The sequence below is a fragment of the Cricetulus griseus genome (genome assembly GCF_003668045.3).
Source record: "Cricetulus griseus strain 17A/GY chromosome 1 unlocalized genomic scaffold, alternate assembly CriGri-PICRH-1.0 chr1_1, whole genome shotgun sequence".
Taxonomy (NCBI): domain Eukaryota; kingdom Metazoa; phylum Chordata; class Mammalia; order Rodentia; family Cricetidae; genus Cricetulus; species Cricetulus griseus.
This window is the reverse complement of record NW_023276807.1, coordinates 53,264,593-53,283,701: the sequence shown is the minus strand read 5'-3', so window position 1 is coordinate 53,283,701 and position 19,109 is coordinate 53,264,593. Positions and strand designations below refer to the sequence as shown.

Here is a 19,109-nt window from a genome sequence, read left to right as displayed (position 1 = left end):
GAACAAGCTTGTTTCACATGTAAGTCCCTTCTCCCTCTCTTTCCCCTCACTCCCCTCCCTCCTCCCCTATCCCCAACCTACACCCCACCCCATCCACCCACTACTCCCCAGGCAGGGTAGGGCCCTCAATGGGGGCTCTGCAGTGTCCACCAAATCTTCCTGTGCTGGGCCTGGGCCCTTCCCCATGTGTCCAGGGCCAGAGTGTAACCCTTCATGTGGGATGGGCTCTCAAAGTCCCTTCTTGCACCAGGGAAAAATACTAATCCATTACCAGAGGCTCCCTGGAGTGCAGAGGCCTCCTTATTGATATCCATGTTTAGGGGTCTAGATCAGTCTTGTACGGGCCTCCCAGACAGCATCTGGGGTCCATGTGCTCTCCCTTGTTCAGGTCAACTGTTCCTGTGGGTTTCTCCAACCTGGTACAGACTCCTTCGCTCTTCATTCCTCCCTCTCTTCAACTAAATTCCAGATTTAAGCTCAGTGTATATCTGAGGATGTCTGTCTCTGCTTCCATCAGCCACTGGATGAGGGCTCTAGGATGGCATAAAGAGAAGTCATGAATCTCAATTTAGGGGAAGGGCTTTTAGGGTATCCTCTCCACCATTACCTGGATTGTCAGATCGTGTCATCCTTGTAGGTCTCTGGAGATCTCCCTGGTTCCAGATCTCTTCTCGGACCTATAGTGGCTCCCTCTGATATGGTATCTCTCATCCTGCTCTCTCTCCTCTATTCTTCCCCCAACTCAATATTTCTGCTCCTCCATTTCCTCTCCTCTACTCCTCTTCTCATGCTCCCAATTAGCTCAGGAGTCCATGCCACTTCCCATTCCTGGGGACCATTTATCCCTTAGAGTACTTCATGTTTCCTAGTTTCTTTGGTGAAGAGGATTATAGGCTGGTAATCCTTTTCTCTATGTCTAAAATTCATATATGAGTGAGTACATACCATGTTTGTCTTTTTGTGACTGGGTTACCTCACTCAGGATGGTTTCTTCTAGTTCCATCCATTTGCCTGTGAATTTCAAGATTCCATTGCTTTTTTCTGCTGAGTAGTACTCCATTGTATAAATGTACCACATTTTCTCAATCCATTCTTCAGTTGAGGGGCATCTAGGTTGCTTCCAGGTTCTGGCTATTACAAACAATGCTGCTATGAACATGGTTGAACATATGTCCTTGTTGTATGAACATGCACTATTTGGGTATATACCCAAGAGAGGAATGGCTGGATCTTGAGGTAGACTGATTCCCATTTTTCTGAACAACCACCATACTGATTTCCAGAGTGGTCTTACAAGTTCATACTCCCACCAGCAATGGAGGAGTGTTCCTTTTTCTCCACATCCTCTCCAGCATAGATTGTCATTGGTATTTTTGATTTTAGCCATTCTGACAGGTGTGCGGTGGTATCTCAGAGTTGTTTTGAATTGCATTTCTCTGATGGTCAAGAATTTTGAGCACTTTCTTAAGTGTCTTTCAGTCTTTTCAGATTACTCTGTTGAGAATTCTCCATTCAGTTCTGCACCCCACTTTTTAATTTCATTGTTTGGTGTTTTGGTTGCTAGCTTCTTGAGCTCCTTATATATTTTGGAAATCAGTCCTCTGTCAGATGTGGGATCGGTGAAGATCTTTTCCCATTCTGTGGGTGGTCGTTTTGTCCTACTGACTGTTTCCTTTCCCTTGCAGAAGCTTCTCAGTTTTAGGAGGTCCCATTTATTAATTGCAGACCTCAGTGTCTGTGCTACTGGCGTGATGTTCAGGAAGCAGTCTCCTGTGCCAATTTGTTCAAGGGTAATTCCCACTTTCTCTTCTAGAAGATTCAGTGTGGCTGGATTTATGGTGAGATCTTTGATCCATTTGCACTTAAGGTTTGTGCATGGTGACAGATACAGATATGGAACCATCTGCAATCTTCTGCATGTCCGAATCCAATTGTGCCAGCACCATTTGTTGAAGATGCTATCTTTATTCCATTGTATAGATTTAGCACCTTGGTCAAAAATAAGATGTTCGTAGGTGCGTGGGTTACTATCAAGGTTTTCAATTCGATTCCATTGGTCTATCTGTCTATTTTTGTGCCAATACCAAGCTGTTTTCAGAACTATGACTCTATAGTAGAGCTTGAAGTCAGGTATGGTGATGCCTCCAGAAGATACTTTATTGTAAAGAGTTGTTTTGGCTTTCTTGGGTTTTTTATTTTTCCATATAAAGTTGAGTATTGTTCTTTCAATGTCTGTGAAAAACTGTGGTGGGATTTTGATGGGGATTGCATTGAATCTGTAGATTGCTTTTGGAAGGATTGCCATTTTTACTATGTTAATTCTACCTATCCAAGAGCATGGGAGGTCTTTCCATTTTCTGGTATCTTCTTTAATTTCTTTCTTTAAAATCTCAAAGTTCTTGTTGAACAGGTCTTTCACTTTTTTTGGTTAGTGTTACCCCAAGATATTTTATGTAGCTTGTGGATATTGTGAAAGGTGATGTTTCTCTGATTTCTTTCTCATTGGATTTATCATCTGTATATAGTAGGGCTACTGATTTTTTTGAGTTAATTTTGTATCCTGCTACCTTGCTGAAGGTGTTTATCAGCTGTAGGAGTTCTCTGGTAGAGTTTTTCCGGTCACTAATGTAGACTATCATGTCATCTGCAAATAGTGAAAGTTTGACTTCTTCCTTTCCAATTTGTATCTGTTTGATCCCCTTTTCTTGTCTAATAAGACAAGATTGCTCTAGCTAGAACTTCAAGTACAATATTGAAGAGATATGGAGAGAGTGGACAGCCTTGTCTTGTTCCTGATTTTAGAGGAAACGCTTTGAGTTTCTCTCCATTTACTTTGATGTTGGCTATTGGTTTGGTGTATATTGCGTTTATCATGTTTAGATATGTTCCTGTTATTCCTGTCCTCTCCAAGGTCTTTATCATGAAGGGATGTTGGATTTTGTCAAAGGCTTTTTCAGCATCTTATGAGATGATCATGTGGTTTTTCTTTTCCAGTTTGTTTATATGGTGGATTACATTGATGGATTTTTGTATGTTGAACCATCCTTGCATTCCTGGAATGAAGCCTCCTTGATCATGGTGGATGATTTTTCTGATATGTTCTTGGACTCAGTTTGCCAATATTTTATTGAGTATTTTATCATCGATGTTTATGAGGGATATCGGTCTGTAGTTCTCTTTCTTAGTCATATCTTTGTGTGGCTTGGGTATCAAAATGATTGTAGCCTCGTAGAAAGAGTTTGGCAATATTCCATCTGCTTCTATTGTGTGGAACAGTTTGAGGAGTACTGGAATTAGCTCTTGTTTGAATTTCTGGTAGAATTCTGCAGTGAAGCCATCTGGCTCTGGGCTTTTTTTGTTTGGGAGGCTTTTGATGACTTCTTCTATTTCATTAGGGGTTATAGGTCTATTTAAACTGTTTATCTGTTATTGGTTTAATTTTGGTATGTGACATCTATCCAGAAAACTGTCCATTTCCTTTAGATTTCTGAATTTTGTGGAGTACAGGTTTTCAAAGTATGACCTGAAGATTCTCTGGATTTCCTCAGTGTCCGTTGTTATATCCCCCTTTTCGTTTCTGGTTTTGTTAATTAGCATGCCCTCTCTCTGCCTTTTGGTAAGTTTGGATAGAGGTTTGTCTATCTTGTTGGTTTTGTCGAAGAATCAACTCTTTTTTCATTGATTCTTTGTACTGTTTTCCTAGTTTCTACTTTGTTCATTTTGGCCCTCAGGGTGATTATTTCCTGGCGTCTACTCCTCCTTGGTGAGTTTGCTTCTTTTTCCTCTAAAGCTTTCAGTTGTTCTGTCCATTCTCTAATGTGACTTTCCTCCAGTTTCTTCATGTGAGCACTTAGTGCTATGAACTTCCCTCTTAGCACTGCTTTCAGAGTGTCCCATAAGTTTGGGTATGTTGTGTCTACATTCTCATTAAATTCTAGGAAGTCTTTAATTTCCTTATTTCTTCCTCAACCCAGGAATGGTGCAATTGGGTGTTATTCATTTTCCACGAGTATGTAGGTTTTCTGTAATTCGTATTGCTGTTGAATTCTAGCTTTAATGCATGGTGATCTGATAAGGTACAGGGGGTTATTTCAATTCTTTTGTAACTGTGGAGGTTTGCTTTGCTGCCAACTATGCGGTCAATTTTAGAGAAGGTTCCATGTGTCTCTGAGAAGATGGTATATTCTTTTGTGTTTTGATGGAATGGTCTATAGATATCTGTTAATTCCAGTTGGGTCATAATTTCTGTCAGATCCTTTGTTTCTTTGTTAAGTTTCTGTCTGGTGGTGGTGTGTAGTGGTGTAAGGGGGGTGTTGAAGTCTCCTACTATAAGTGTGTCTGGTTTTATGTGTGGTTTGAGATTTAGTAATGTTTCTTTTACAAATGTGGGTGCCTTCGTATTTGGGGCATAGATGTTCAGGATTGAGACTTCATCTTGATGGACTTTTCCTGTGTTGAGTATGAAATGCCCTTCCTCATCTCTTTTGATTGATTTTAGTTTAAAGTCTAATTTGTTAGATATTAGGATTGCTACACCAGCTTGTTTCTTGAGCCCATTTGATTGGAAAATCTTTTCCCATCCTTTTACTCTGAGGTATTACCTGTCTTAGAAGTTGAGGTGTGTTTCTTGTAAACAGCAGATGGATGAATTCTGTCTTCGTATCCATTCTGTTAGCCTATATCTTTTTATGGGTAAGTTAAGACCATTGACATTTAGGGATATTAATGTCCATTGTTCGTTGGTTCTTGTTTGTTTTGGATTTATTGTTGGTGGTGTCATTTTGCCCTCCATTTTGCCTTTTTGTGTTTGGTAAAATTAGATTATCTATTGCCTGTGTTTTTGTGAGTGTAGTTATGTTCATTGGGTTGGAGTTTTCCTTCCAGAACCTTCTGTAGTGCTGGATTTGTGTATATGTATTGTTTAAATCTGTTTTTGTCATGGAATATCTTGTTTTCTCCATCTATAGTGATTGAAAATTTTGCTGGGTACAGTAGTCTGGGTTCACATCCATGCTCCCTTAGTGCTTGTAGGGTATCTATCCAAGACCTTCTGGCTATCAGAGTTTCCATTGAGAAGTCGGGTGTCATTCTGATTGGTTTGCCTTTATATGTTACTTGGCCTTTTTCCTTTGCTGCTCTCAGTATTTTCTCTTCATTCTGTAGATTTGGTGTTTTGATTATTATGTGTCGGCAGGGGGGAGGGGGAGACTTTTTTTTGTGGTCCAGTCTGTTTGGTGTCATGTAAGCTTCTTGTACTTTCATAGGCATGTCCTTCCATATGTTGGGGAAGTTTTCTTCTATGATTTTGTTGAATATGTTTTCTGTAGTTTGAGCAGTGTTTCTTCACCTTCTTTTACACCTATTATCCTTAGGTTTGGTCTTTTTACGGTGTCCCATATTTCCTGGATATTTTGTGTTAGGGATTTGTTGGACTTGAGGTTTTCTTTGGTTGATGAATGTATATCCTCTAGCAAGTCTTCAATAGCTGAGATTCTCTCTTCCATCTCTTGAATTCTATTAGTTATACTCACATCTTTAGTTCCTGATCGTTTATCCAGCCTTTCTATTTCCAGCATTCCCTCATTCTGTGTTTTTTTTTTTTATTGTGTCTATTTCACCTTTCATGCTTTGAACTGTTTAAAGAACTTCCTTCACTTGTTTGTTTGTTTTTTCTTGGGTTTCTTTAGATTCTTTAAGAGATTTGTTTATTTCTTGAATTTTTTGGTTTATCTTTTCCTCCATTTCATGTAATTTTTTGCTTGATTTTTCCTCTATTTCTTTAAGAGATTTTCTTGTTTCCTCTTTAAAGGTCTCTATCATTTTGCCAAGATAATTTTTGAGGTCCATCTCTTCTTCATGCTCTGTGTTGGGCTTTTCAGATCTTGCTGGAGTGGAGTCCCTAGATTCTGGTGGTGTCATTGGTCTTTCTGTTGTTGAGTGAGATCTTATTCTGTCTTCTTCTCATATCTTCTTCTAGTGGGTGCAAGTGGGGTCTCTCTATCTCCTCTTGTGACACAGTGGTGTGTGGGGGCCAGGAATTCAATGTCCGCATCTCTGGATGGTCTTGCCTCTCCTGGTAGTCTCCTCACTTTCATTGTGGATTGGGCAGCAGAAAGGGATGGAAGAGTGGGGTGTTACCAGATTCAGGGAGCTCCTCCCTGCCTGGGCGTGTCTACCCCAAGTAGGCAGGCGCAGGCCTGGGGGGGGTTGGGATGAATGATGGTTTGGACGGGGGGTTGGGTAAGAGCAGAGGCTCATTCACCTCGTTGTGGATTGGTCGGCCCTCTTGGATCGGTCGGCCTTCTTCCACATTTTATTCCATTTCTTGGATATGTTGAAGAAACTGGTTTATTTGTCTTTTAGATAGTGGATTTGGCTGATCTTATCCTTAAGGTTTTGCTTCATGGCTTTCTCTCATATTTCCTTCAACCTGACAATGACATCTAGGGATAAATACACATTGAGAGCAGAAACAACTGTCCTTAAAACTGCCTCTATTATATATAAATGAACTTACACTTCACACAGGAGACATGGGTGAGACATGTAGAACAAATTTTGTATTGAACTTCCACCCCACGGAGTTCTGACAGCCTTTTTCTTTAAGTTACTGGCTATACATTAGTAAGAAGGAAGGTCAAATGAAGAGAGGGCCTGGAGCTATAAATGAACTTGCTCCCATCAAGCTTTTGGGGAAGAGCCACATTATTACATTATAAAAACGCCGAGAAAGCTCTTGGCAAGGGCTGACTTGGTGTTGGTTGCTTAAAGCTAATGTATTTTTGTTTTTCATTCTTCTGGAATATCACTTGGCTTTCATAGAGACCATCTTAACATCTTAGTTGGCATGGGTATTTGTGAGAATCTAATCAAGTTTTACCCTTTCCTTAGGGAGTTATGGACTCCTGGTGATGCATGGTGGTCAGGGGCCTTTTTCTCACACCAGAGAGAGCAAGCCCATTAAAATGGAGCTGCCCTTGGCTGCTGGGTGTGTGTCCTCCTGTAGAGGACTTAGTGTCATTATAATGGAACTGGGCTATTTTAGGAGTGTGTTGCTGGTAAAAAGATGCTTCTCTCTCTCCTATTGTGGGACAAGGTCTCACTATGTATCCCATGTTGACCCTGAACTTGGTTTATTGCTGCCTCAGCCTCTTAAGCACTAGGATCGCATGTATATGCTACCACTCTGGCTCTAAAATAATCTCTTTGGTGGATGGCATGTGCCTGGATGAAGCCCATGGCTTTGAGCGCAGTGGGCAAGCATATCAGCACTAAGCTACAACCCAGCCCTTCCTGTCCCTTTCCTTCTCTTGGACTCTTCAATGTTTGACAGCACAGTCTCCAGAACTATGAGAAACACATCTTTATTCTCTAGAGATTATCAACCTCAGGTATTCTGTTATAGCAGCACCCAGTGGAACAAGGCAGGAGATTATCCAGAATTATCCACAGAAGTTGAAGGTAATGACACAAGTTGTTAAAAGCAGAGAACCTTTCCTGGATGCTGTCACAGAGAGGGGCAGTGTCAGGAGTGAGAGGAGTAGTGTTGATATATGTAAAGATTGAAAATGGGTCATTAAGCTAAAAAAACATTGTGAACTATTCCTAAAAGATAGAAAAAGCAAGAGGGTGGCTGTCCCTCAGGGTCCAGAAGAAGAGTGTCCAGATGCTAGCCCTTTGATTTTAGACTATCCACCCACATCTAGCTCCTGACCGCCATAACTGTATGGTTATAAGTGTCATTTTAAAGGAGTTTTGGTATGTTGTTATAGAAGACTGTCAGGATGCTAACTCTATCAAGACAATGGGAGTTGTGCCAAAGGAAATGGAAAAATCAGGTTCTGATAATCGTTGTCTTCACTTTCAGGTAGTGGTTGAACTTGGAAAATTTGAAAGGAAGAAGCTTAAAAATGCCCATTTGCAAGAGGGGCATCAAAATGTCGAGGAAGAGCCTAACTATCTCAATCCATTTCCTAAAAAGGAAGCACTAGCCTTGGATGTGAAGAATGCAATGGACATTGGCAGCTACCCGATTGTGCTGTGGTGGTCCCCCCTGACTGGAGAGACTGGCAGACTCGGCCAGTGTGGGGCCGATGCTTGTTTCTTCACCATCAACCGGACATTCCAGCATCATCACATGACCAAGGCCTTCCTCTTCTATGGTGAGTTGGGCTTCTCCTTCCTCCTTTCATTTATTAATGTCTTGTTCAAAGCTGAGTTACTGCTTACCCTGAGAGGGCTGAACTCTCTGAACATGTGTTAGGACACCTGATTTCAGTGTTGGCTGTGTGGAAGGCCTGTGGCATTTAGCAGATAACAAACAATCCTGGCCAACTGTGCTAGTTTGAATGAGAATGGTCCCTATCTATAGGCTCATATGTTTGAATGAGTGGTCCCAGTTGGTGGAGGAGTTTAGGAAGGTTTAAGAGGTATGACCTTGTTAGAGGATGTTTGTTACTGAGGGTGGGCTTTGAGGTTTCAAAAGCCTGCGCCAGGCCTAGTCTTCTCTATCTCTGCCTGCGGCCTGCAAAATAGGATGTAAGATCTTAGCTACTGCTCCAGCACCATGTCTACCTACCTGCCTGCCACTGTACTTTCCACGGTGATGATCATGGCCTAACCCTCTGAAACTGTAAGCCATCTCCCAAATAAATGCTGTATTTTATAAAATGCCTTGGTGTAGTTGGTTGTTTCTACTCTTTACCCTTTGGGGAGCCCGCCATCCAGCTCCCAAATAAATACAAATGGAGACTTATTATTACTTATGAATGCCCAGCCTGTGCTTGGCTTGTTTCTTGCCAGCTTTTCTTAACTTAAATTATCCCATCTACCTTTTGCCTCTGGGTGGCTGACCTTTTCGTTTTTTTTGGTTTTTCGAGACAGGGTTTCTCTGTGGCTTTGGAGGCTGTCCTGGAACTAGCTCTTGTAGACCAGGCTGGTCTCGAACTCACAGAGATCTGCCTGCCTCTGCCTCCTGAGTGCTGGGATTAAAGGCATGCGCCACCAACACCCGGCACGCCTCTTCTTTTCTTGCTCCTCCATCTTTTTCTCCCCAGAGTTCTCCTTCTATTTATTCTCTCTGCCTGCCAGCCCCGCCTATCCTTTCTCCTGCCTTGCTATTGGTCGTTTAGCTCTTTGTTAGACCAATCAGGTGTTTTAGACAGGCAAAGTAACACAGCTTCACAGAGTTCAACAGATGTACCATAAAATAAGGCAACACATCTGCATCATTAGACAAATGTTCCACCGCATGAACAATGAACACGTCTAAAAATAATAGTCTACAACATTGTTGGAAGTCAAAAATCTTGGATTTGGGAGCATATTTGGATTTTGCTTTTTTGGATTAAGGATGCTCAACCTGTATTTAAAAATCCTGACCTGGCTGATTGCTTCTTTGCTGCATGTGTGTGTGGGTCAGAGTGAGGATGTTCTGGCTCTTCAGGGCCAGGCTGCAGCTTGCTTGTCCCCAGAGGCGATCAAAAGCCACAGAACAGTACTGAGTGCTTGTTCTGAACATCATCTAATTGCAGATCGCACTGAAGGTGTGATCTAACACTGACATGAAGCTATATTTTTTAAGCCCTTCTAAAATGTTCTGGATTCAGAAATCCACATTGTACAGGTGTTGGTGAGGGACGGTGAACCGCTATTTGTGTTGTGCTTTGATATGAAGCAAGAGTTAAATACTGAGTTTAATTAATTTCCTTTCCTGTTTTTGCCTTTTTGAGACAGAGTTTCATGATGTGGCCCAGGTCACACCATAGCAGTCTTCCAACGTTGATAAAGAAAATATCATAATTAGAACTGTATGATTCTATAGCATGTGTGTTGAATATGTGTGTGTTTATGTGGGCATGTGTATATGCACGTTCATGCATATGTGGGTACTTATATATGTGTGTGCATATACCTCTTCGTGTAGAGGCCAGAGGTCAACCATCCACCTTGAGTTTTGTGTCAGGGTCTTTCCCTAGGACCCAGGGCTTACCAATTAGGCCAAGGTGGCTGGGCAGTGAGCCTAGATCTTTTTGTCTCTGTCTCTAGGATTACAAGTATGGGCCACCATATCTGTCTTTTTCATGTGCATGTTGGGGATTGACCTCAGGCCCTCTTGCTTTGGGAGTAGCACTTTACTGATTGCTCCATCTCCTCCACTACCAAACTGAATCTTTATTTACTTAATTCTACTGAGAATTGAACCAGAGCCTCGTATATACCCAGTAAGTGCTTCATCACTGACCTCTGTCCTCTGCCTACAATTTTTGAAACACACAAAAAAAATACTGAATATTGTGGATGCTATTAGGAATTTCTAGTAGACATTTATTTAAACACACCAGTGCCTTTTGCCCCGGGAAACAAGTTGAGTACCTACGTCTTTGAACACACACACACACACACACACACACACACACACACACACACACCATTGTGCATAGTGTGTATTTACCTCCCACTTCCCTCTCAGGCAATGTATGGAATCTTCTTGTTTTTCACAGTTAAAATGCAGTAATGATTGCTTTCCTGGGTGACTGTTTTCCTGCCATCATGGTGGGAACTCAAATAACCGGCTGGTGGAAGCTGGTAAAGCAAGACTCTGCTTGGTGACTGTCCAGGACTGCAGATCTGTATGCCCCACTCTTAATTTTCTAGTCAGGCTGAGACCCGTGTTTTTTCAGAGGTGGCCTCACCTTTATCCAGCTTTGTGCCATGCTAACAGTATGCCTCAGCTGTGACTGTCATCATACCTTAGATCTCTAACTTGCCAGTACTCTCATTGAAAACCAAATGCTAGGTGTTTGTCGTTTTTGTTAGTGTGCAATTCAAGGCTCCATGGGTCTACTTCAGTCTTTCATGATTAATCAACTATCCTGGACAAACATCACAAATGTTCTTGGATCAGAATCATTGTTTATTCAGTCTTTGTGTCCTAACGTGTTTGTCTGTATTTCTCTTGTCAGAAAAATGGAATGCATAGCCTGTATTTGGTTGGCAGTGTAGACAAACAGTAGTTTTGATGTTACCCAGTATACACAAGGCTGGGTGACCCATGGTCCCTTAGAGCAGTGGTTCTCAACCCCATTGTGAGTCAAATGACCCTTTCACAGAGGTTACCTAAGACTATCCTGCATACCACACACTTACATTATGATTCATAATAGTAGAAAAATTACAGTTATAAAGCAGCAACGAGATAATTTTATGGTTGGTGGCCACCATAACATGAAGAACTGTATTAAAGGGTCGCAGCATTAGGAAGGTTGAGCACCATTGTGTTAGAGGAATTGTGTTTCTGAGGAAGGAGAGAGCATCCAAAAAATGTTTTCTGAGGCTTCCTTCATGAAATAGGAGAGGCCCAGGGTGAGCTCAGTGGGAGAGCATGTGCTTTGTCTATATGAAGCTCTATGCATCCAATTTCCAGAAGAGAAACAACACACCCAGATAAAGTAGGAGAAATCTGAAGTTGCCTTTGAGAGATTGTATTAGGGTTTCTATTGCTGTGAAGAGACACCATGACCCTGCAACTCTTATATAGGAAAACATTTAATTGGGGCTGGTTTACAGTTTCAGAGGTTTAATCCCTTATCTTCATGGTGAGAAGCATGGTGGCATGCAAGAAGACATGGTGCTGGAAAAGATGCTACAAGTTCTATATCATGATCCACAGGCAGCAGGAAGAGACTAAGCCACTAGGCAGGCTTGAGCATCTGAGACCTCAAAGTCCCACAGTGACACACTTCCTCCAACAAGGCCACACCTCCTAATAGTGCCACTCCCTATGGGCCGAGCATTTGAACACAAAAGAGTCTATGGGGACTATTTATATTCAAATCACCACAGGTTGTTTTAGGATTTGATAACGTGGGGTATGGAGGAAGAAAATGGAGTGTGTTTTGAGACGTATAACAAAGAGGTTTAGGTAAGGGAGAGATGGGATTAAAAGGTTACAATGGGACTGAGCTAAGACGCTGGTGAAGATTTTACATCCAGTAGGAGGATGGGGGTGGGGGAATCACTGAGAGCTGACCATCCCCTGTAAGAGTCTCTTCTGAATGCCCATTTACTGTCTGCCCAGCACAGTGCTGAATGTGTGTAGAAGAGAGGATGGTAGTAATGTAGCCATAAAATAAAAGATAGAAAAGATGGCGATAACCAAGTGAAGACTATACACTGTAACCCATCCCCTTACTTTAAGTAGACTTTCTGTTTCTATTCAAACAATTAGCTGTGTAATGCTTAATGTATAGAAAGCCAGCCATGGAGCTCTGTTGAGACTTTTTGGTGATTCACATCTCATTAAAATCTCAGGTTTTGGAGCTGGAGAGATGGCTTGGCAGTTAAGAACACAGCTATTCTTGCAGAGGTCATTATCAGGATTTACAGGAGTATAACCCAGGATTACAGTTACAGCTCAGCTAGCAATGAACTTAAAACTGCATCATTCACCATGACACAGAGTTTTCTTTTGGATTGGTCAAATTTCCCAGTGAGCATCTGACCTAGTTAGCTTTTTTGACCACCAAGCCACCTCTATCCTCCCTTGACCTAGTCAGCTTTAACTATCAACTTGACAGAGCCTAGAGACACTGGAGGAGGGTGTCTCAATTGAGAGAGTACCCAGATCAGATTGGCCTTTGGGTATGTCTGAGGGGGATTATCTTGAAGGTAGGGCTCTGATTGATGTAGGAGTGCCTAGCACACTGTGGGTAACACTATTCCCTGGGGCAAGTGGTCCTGGTTTGCACAAAAAACTAACCAGTAGCAGCAAGAAGCATTTACCCATGGTTTCTCCTTCAGGCTCCTGCTGGAGTTCTGACTCTTAACTTCCTTCAACAATGGGCTATAACTTGTAAGCTGAAACAAACCCTTTTCTCCCCTAAGTTGCTTTTGTTCAGAGTGGTTGTGTTAGACCCCCGGAAAACTCAGGTATCCGAGGTCCCAGGCCACGACTGCAGTCACCCCAATCACCAGGCAGATTCGAGAGCTTGATGCAAACTGCACGAGGCTTTATTGTAATTTAATGAGCTAACCCCATGTTAGCTCGGGTCTTTCATCCATCTGCCATGGCCGGAGGGCTCACAAAAGACGGCTCCTAGGGCCTCCCAAGAGATCTTATAGGACAGCATAAGGGGCGTGTCTAGGGGTACACACAGGCTCATGATTAGTGTGCCTCCAGGCTTGGAGGGCTTGCCCTGTGTTGATTGGTCAACTGGTTGTTATGGCCCATAGGCCCTCCCAGGGTGGTTGCTATACTTTGTGCACACCCAGGGTCGTAAAGCATAGCGCCACCAGCTAACTTCTGATTGGTTCCTTGTCACGAGGCAGGCATCTGACTTTCTAGTGTCTATGACAAGGTCATAGAAGCACGTGTTCGGCCGTTATGGCTGCCAAAAGGGAAGCTGGTCCCTTCAGTTGGTGTGTGTGTGTGTGTGTGTGTGTGTGTGTGTGTGTGTGTGTGTGTGTGTTTAATCACAGCAATAGAAATCAGACTCAAAGAGGATCCTTTTTAAAAGGGTAACATGAGAACGGCAACCTTCTGGGACTTGAGCTGCAAGAGGCAGCTGAGCTGTTAATATCTAGTCTGTAAACCAATTATTTTTTCAGTATGAAACTCTGATCTCAATTAAGCTCTGTGTCTGCAGCCCAAATACCCGATGTTTTCCTAGGAATTATGGTGGGAAGGAACCCTTGCTTATCTGTGTGATGTGTCTGACAAGGAAATAGGAACCTATACTCTTAAGTCTTGAAGGGGTAGTGATCTCTGGCATGTGGCAGTAAGGAATGGGGATGGGGAGGACACCGATGTCTGTGCACTGCCTGATAAAACTGGTGTTTCACCATTAAAGGCCTGTAATTTCATTTGGCTTAAATAAAACTGTAATTGACAAAGTCATTTTGTCTTCAGAGATAGCACAAAAGCAGTAACAAAAGTTATGAGCAAATTAACAGATCCCTGGCTTCTTTTGCTTTTAGGAACAGTATAACATGTAAAAAAAATTAGTATTTCTCACAGCTAAGAAACATCTTTCATTAAAAAAAAAAGCAAAAGCAATACTATCTGTTAATGTTACTTGACTTTTAATCTCTCTAGTTAAAGAAGACCATAGTCATGTGATACGAGGACATAACATTATTCATTATAAGGGTTGACCAGCCAGGAGTCCCAGCTTCCTTCTGAGCAAGCACTCTGGTCTGGCATGACACGTGACAACTGAAGAATGGAAGGAAGGGCCAAACTACCTGAGAATCTGGCCATGTTTCTCAAGTTAACTTTGTAGTTCTGAAAGAAAGCAGAGATGAGTGCCTGTTCCTGGCTCTTCCTTTCCAATGGCAGCAGGAGGCAGCGGGTGGCTTCCAAGACTGCAGGTCAGCAATTTGGGCAGGTGGAAAGTCTGGCTCCTTCAGTTCTAGGCAGATGCTCCGAAGGCCAGCAGTCCCCTGAGAGAGTCTGGAGATTCTGTCGTCCGCACAGAGAGACGTTTCTTATTAACACAGATTATAAGTGTAGCTTTAGTCTGTTTCTCTTCTAAGAGAAATCAAATTAGGGGTCTGGAGAGATGGCTGAGTTGTTAAGAGCACTAACTGCTCTTGAGGACTTGGGTTCAATTCCCAGCTCCCACGTGGCAGCCCATAGCTATCTGTAACTCTGGTGGGGGGGGCGTCCAGCACCCTCTTCTGGCCTCCCCTGGTGCATATACATAGATGCAGGTGAAATACTCATACAGATCAAGCAAAAATAAATACATCTAAAACGAAAAATCAACATAGACTGATAGAGTAGGAGCAGCAGGACCTTGCCTTCACAGGGCTGTGTTTACAGTTGGATTTATCCTGCCTGGATTATTCTACAGCGTAGATGCCAGGGTCTTTTGAGAAATGAGAGTGCCTGGAAGCAGTCACTGCTGGGCAGGCAAGATCTGTCAGCATTTGTCACAATGGCCTTGTGTCATATACTGTGGCATGTGCTGGAACTCCCTTGGACTGCTGAAAATTGTGAATATCAGTAAAAAAACGCCACCCCTCTGAAGCAAGCCAACTATGAGTGCTGATCTTGGAAGTGAAGGCAAAGGTCAAATGTCTTAAGAAACAGTAGTATGGGAATGGATACATGGCTCAGCAGTGAAGATTATTGGCTCCTCTTCCAGAGGTCCGGGTTCAATTATCAGCAGCCATGATAGCTTGTAACTGTCTTAACTCCAGGGGGATCTGATGCCCTCTTCTGGCTTCTGTGGCACCAGGCACACACATGGTGCCCAGACACCATGCAGCCAAAATATCCATACACATCAAGAAAAAACAAACAGGAGTTATTAGGCAGGCAATAGCCACTTTAAATAATAAAGAGTAGAACACTGAACTGTGTTGGTGGTCTGGTATGGATGAAATAGTCCACAGAGTTCTAATTTTCAAAGAAATAGCATGCAGTGATATTGTGTCAGGTGTTAGGCACATAAGGTGGAGTTTATGAAACGTGAGTGGGGTGCTAACAGATACGGGGTGCCCAGGCCTGTGTGTGCTAGGCAAGTGCTATAGAGCTACATCTTACAAGTCTGATATATTAAAGATGCTGTGGGAAACCATCAACATTTTAAGCAGGGATGGCATGATTGGATATTTAGTTATTCATATAATTTTTTTTTGTTTTTGAGATAGGGTCTCACTGTGTAGCCCAGGCTAGCCTGACACTCATGATCTGGGCCCCATCTCCTAAGTGTTGGAATGTACAGCACATGGCCAGCATTTTATTTTGCTTGTCTTTGATTTATGTGTCAAAAATTCTTCATTGCTTCCTCCTGGAAAACAAACTGAAATGTATTTCAAAACAAATGTAGGTAATGGTTCCCTAGATGAGGGTGGTGTCAGTGGAGGAGAAATACAGGGAAGTTTGGAGATGTGAGTTGGAGGTAGAATTTATTCTTGATGACGAGTTATCTGTGTAGAAAGAGGAAGATTAACAGCATATTCATTTAATTCCTTGGCTTGCTAGGCACTCTGTCCATCCTTATCTTACCAACTTACCATAATAATGATATATAAAAATGTCAATTCAGGGGGCTGGAGAGATAGCTCAGAGGTTAAGAGCACTGGCTACTCTTCCAGAGGTCCTGAGTTCAGTTCCCAGCAATCATATGGTGGCTCACAGCTATCTATATGAGATCTGGTGCCCTCATCTGATGTGTAAGCATACATACAGACAGAACACTGTATACATGAAAAAATAGTCTTAAAAAAGAAACACAGCCAGGCAGTGGTAGCACACTCCTTTAAAAAATGTCAGTTCAGTTACTCTCCTCTTTCCTGGCAGGTAAAAACAGTAATAAAGCATCATTCACTAAGTATTAGCCTTCTACAGGCCTTTTCATATTTAATATAAGAATCCAGAGGATAGACCTTCTCACCTAGAGAGGAAGAACATTTCCTGCGACAGTGGTTTCAAGGTTTTGCTTTAAGATTGGTTTGACCTGGTGTTTTCTTTTATGCCTAGTGCATGGGAACTATTGAGAGAAACTGTACAGGTCTCTAGAAAGTGCAGTTCTTTTCCTCTGAGAGTTGAGAGTTGAGTTCTCCTGTGACAGGAGAAAATCTGGCAGCATAGTCTTTTCCTCTGGCTTCCTCTGCATCCTTGCCTGCATCCTTCCAAAGGTGTCTCAAATTGTTTAGACAAGACCATTGCTAAGCCTCACAGCTCACAGGCAACACTGCTTATAAAAGTATCCAGCAGCAAATGGAAGGAAGTGCTCCCCACTGTGAGCCCCTTTTCATTTTTCTACTCACCCCCACACAAAGGTCATCATTATGGTCAGAATCCCTTTCTTGTATCTGTAAGTCTTTAGGGGCATGCTGAAGGCTGTGTGAAGTCATTGATGGGGGCCATGGGTCCTTTACAGAGACTCTAGTGTAGACAGCATAAAAATGCCATATTGGCACCGAGTTCCATGAACACTGATACAGTTTTTTTTTCAATGGAAGAGCACATTGGGTAGATACTCAACAGCAGACCAGTTTCCCTTTAATTTATACAATTCTACATTTTTTTTCTGGAAAATTCAGTGTAAGTTCCTGGAAAATTGAAAATAAAACTAGTCACATTTAAACTATTTATATTAATTCTTTGATAAATTTACACAATGTACTTTTAATCATATGCATCCTGATGTGATGAATTTCTTTTCTTTTTTCTTCCCCCTGACTCCCCAGAGACAGGATTTCTCTGTGTAACAGTCCTGGCTGTCCTGGAACTCACTTTGTATGTAGATCAGGCTGGCCTCTAACTTACTGAGATCCACCTGTCTCTGCCTCCCAAGTGCTGGAATTAAAGGTGTGCACCACTACTGCCTGGCTGATGTGATGCATTTCTTTGTGGTATTTTTAAAACAGTTCTTTCTTTTTGTCTTGATAACAGGTTGAATTGGGCAGGTTTTGCCATTTCTTAGCAAATTTCATGAAATACAGAAAGGTCAGCCTTATGGGTACTCTGAAGTGTCACATACTAACTGGGGACCAGACCAAATCTTATCTGAACCCCTCTTCCCAGTACTTCTGAGATCGAAACTTCTCTTCCTCATATAGGGATATAGGGAGTCCAGAGAATTAGTTCCCCTTGAAAGAGGGAAGTCCACATTAGTAAATGGTGTCTTTCCCTTGAAGTAAGCCCCTGATCATACTGTCCCACAAGAAGACCAAACTTTACAACTGTAACATACATGCAGAGGGCTTAGGTTAGTCCCATGCAGGCTCCCTGGTTGTCAGTTCAATCTGAGTGCTTGTTTTAATGTCCCATTGCTGTGAAGAGACACTATGACCATGGCAGCTCCTAAAGGAAAACATTTAATTGGGGCTTACTTAAAGTTTAGAAGTTTAGTCCATTATCATCATGGTGGGAAGCATGGTGACATGCAGCCAGACACAGTGCTGGAGAAGTAGCTGAGAGTTCTACATCTGGATCTGCAGGCAGCAGGAAGAGATGTACCACATGATCTGGCTTGGGCTTCTGAAACCTGAAAGCCCACCCCCAGTGACACACTTCCTCAAACAAGACCACACCTGATAATGTCACTCCCTATGAGCCTATGGGGGCCATTTTCATTCAAACCACCACAGTGCCCATTCTGTGGTAATCCATTCTGTACTTGCTATCCATTTTAAGTGCCACACAGTCACCTCCAAATTCAGAAAATGGCTCTAGGGTTTACCTATCATGAGATCTAGAAACCGGAAGTCATCCCTGGGCCTCCTCCTTTTGTAGGAAACCAGTTCATCATAAGCTTCCCTTGCTTCCTCCATGTTTCCTAAATCCTGAAACTGTTTTCTTGCCCCTCCTCCTTAACAAATTGTTTCCCTTCTCCTAAGCTCTACTTTAGCTTCCCGCCTTAAGTACCATAACCTCGTCCCTGGACACTGCCCACTCCCAGCCATCTCTAATGGCCCTACCTGCAGCTGCTTGCTTCCTCTGCTGCTCTGCCTTCCAGTTTGCATCTCCCTCTAAACAGGCTGATTTTCTTTCTTCTCATGTAATTATGGTATTTCCTGTTATCTGAGACCAACATGCTGCTTCCTCCTCTGGAATGTTCCTTCTACCCTTTCCTTCTCCTTATTCCACTCATCCTTCATCTCAGCCTGTATCACTACGGTAGGAGACCTCCGCTGATCCCCCGACAAGGTCATAGCTGCTCTTAAAACATCTCCTAAGCCCTTTGAGTTGGGATGTAACATTTGCTATGTGATCAGTCAATGCTCGCCTTTCCTCCTGTATCATGAGCTCCACAGAAGTGAGGGCATTTATCAATTTGCCCCCTATTGCATTTCTAGTACTGAGCATAGTGTCTGGCATGCCAAGCACCCTCAAAATTGCTGCCATGACCAAGGTGAATTTCAAGAATCTCTTGTTCCATATGGTAACAAGAGGGGGCAGCAGAGAGCTGTCGGAGTAGAAGCCGCTGTGAAGTTAGCAAACCAAGTTTGTCAGGCCGTTTAATTAGGAACAGGCTAGGGGAGGGAGAAATGTCAATTTGGAAACCGAGAAGCCAGAGAACAATTTGTTCAGACAAAAAATGGGGTGAGAGTGAGAAGCTTTTAGCTGCACCTAGGGAAGGGGCGGGGCTTGC

General features: G+C 42.6%; 1 protein-coding gene across 1 annotated transcript in view; it reads left to right on the top strand.

Moving 5' to 3' along the window:
- Positions 1–19,109, top strand: part of Fut10 (fucosyltransferase 10) — a 67,241-nt gene that overhangs the window by 2,544 nt on the left and 45,588 nt on the right. Inside the window, exon 2 of the mRNA XM_035453317.1 lies at positions 7,868–8,162. Coding sequence (XP_035309208.1) covers positions 7,868–8,162 — 295 coding nt within the window. The remainder of the gene's footprint in view (positions 1–7,867; positions 8,163–19,109) is intronic.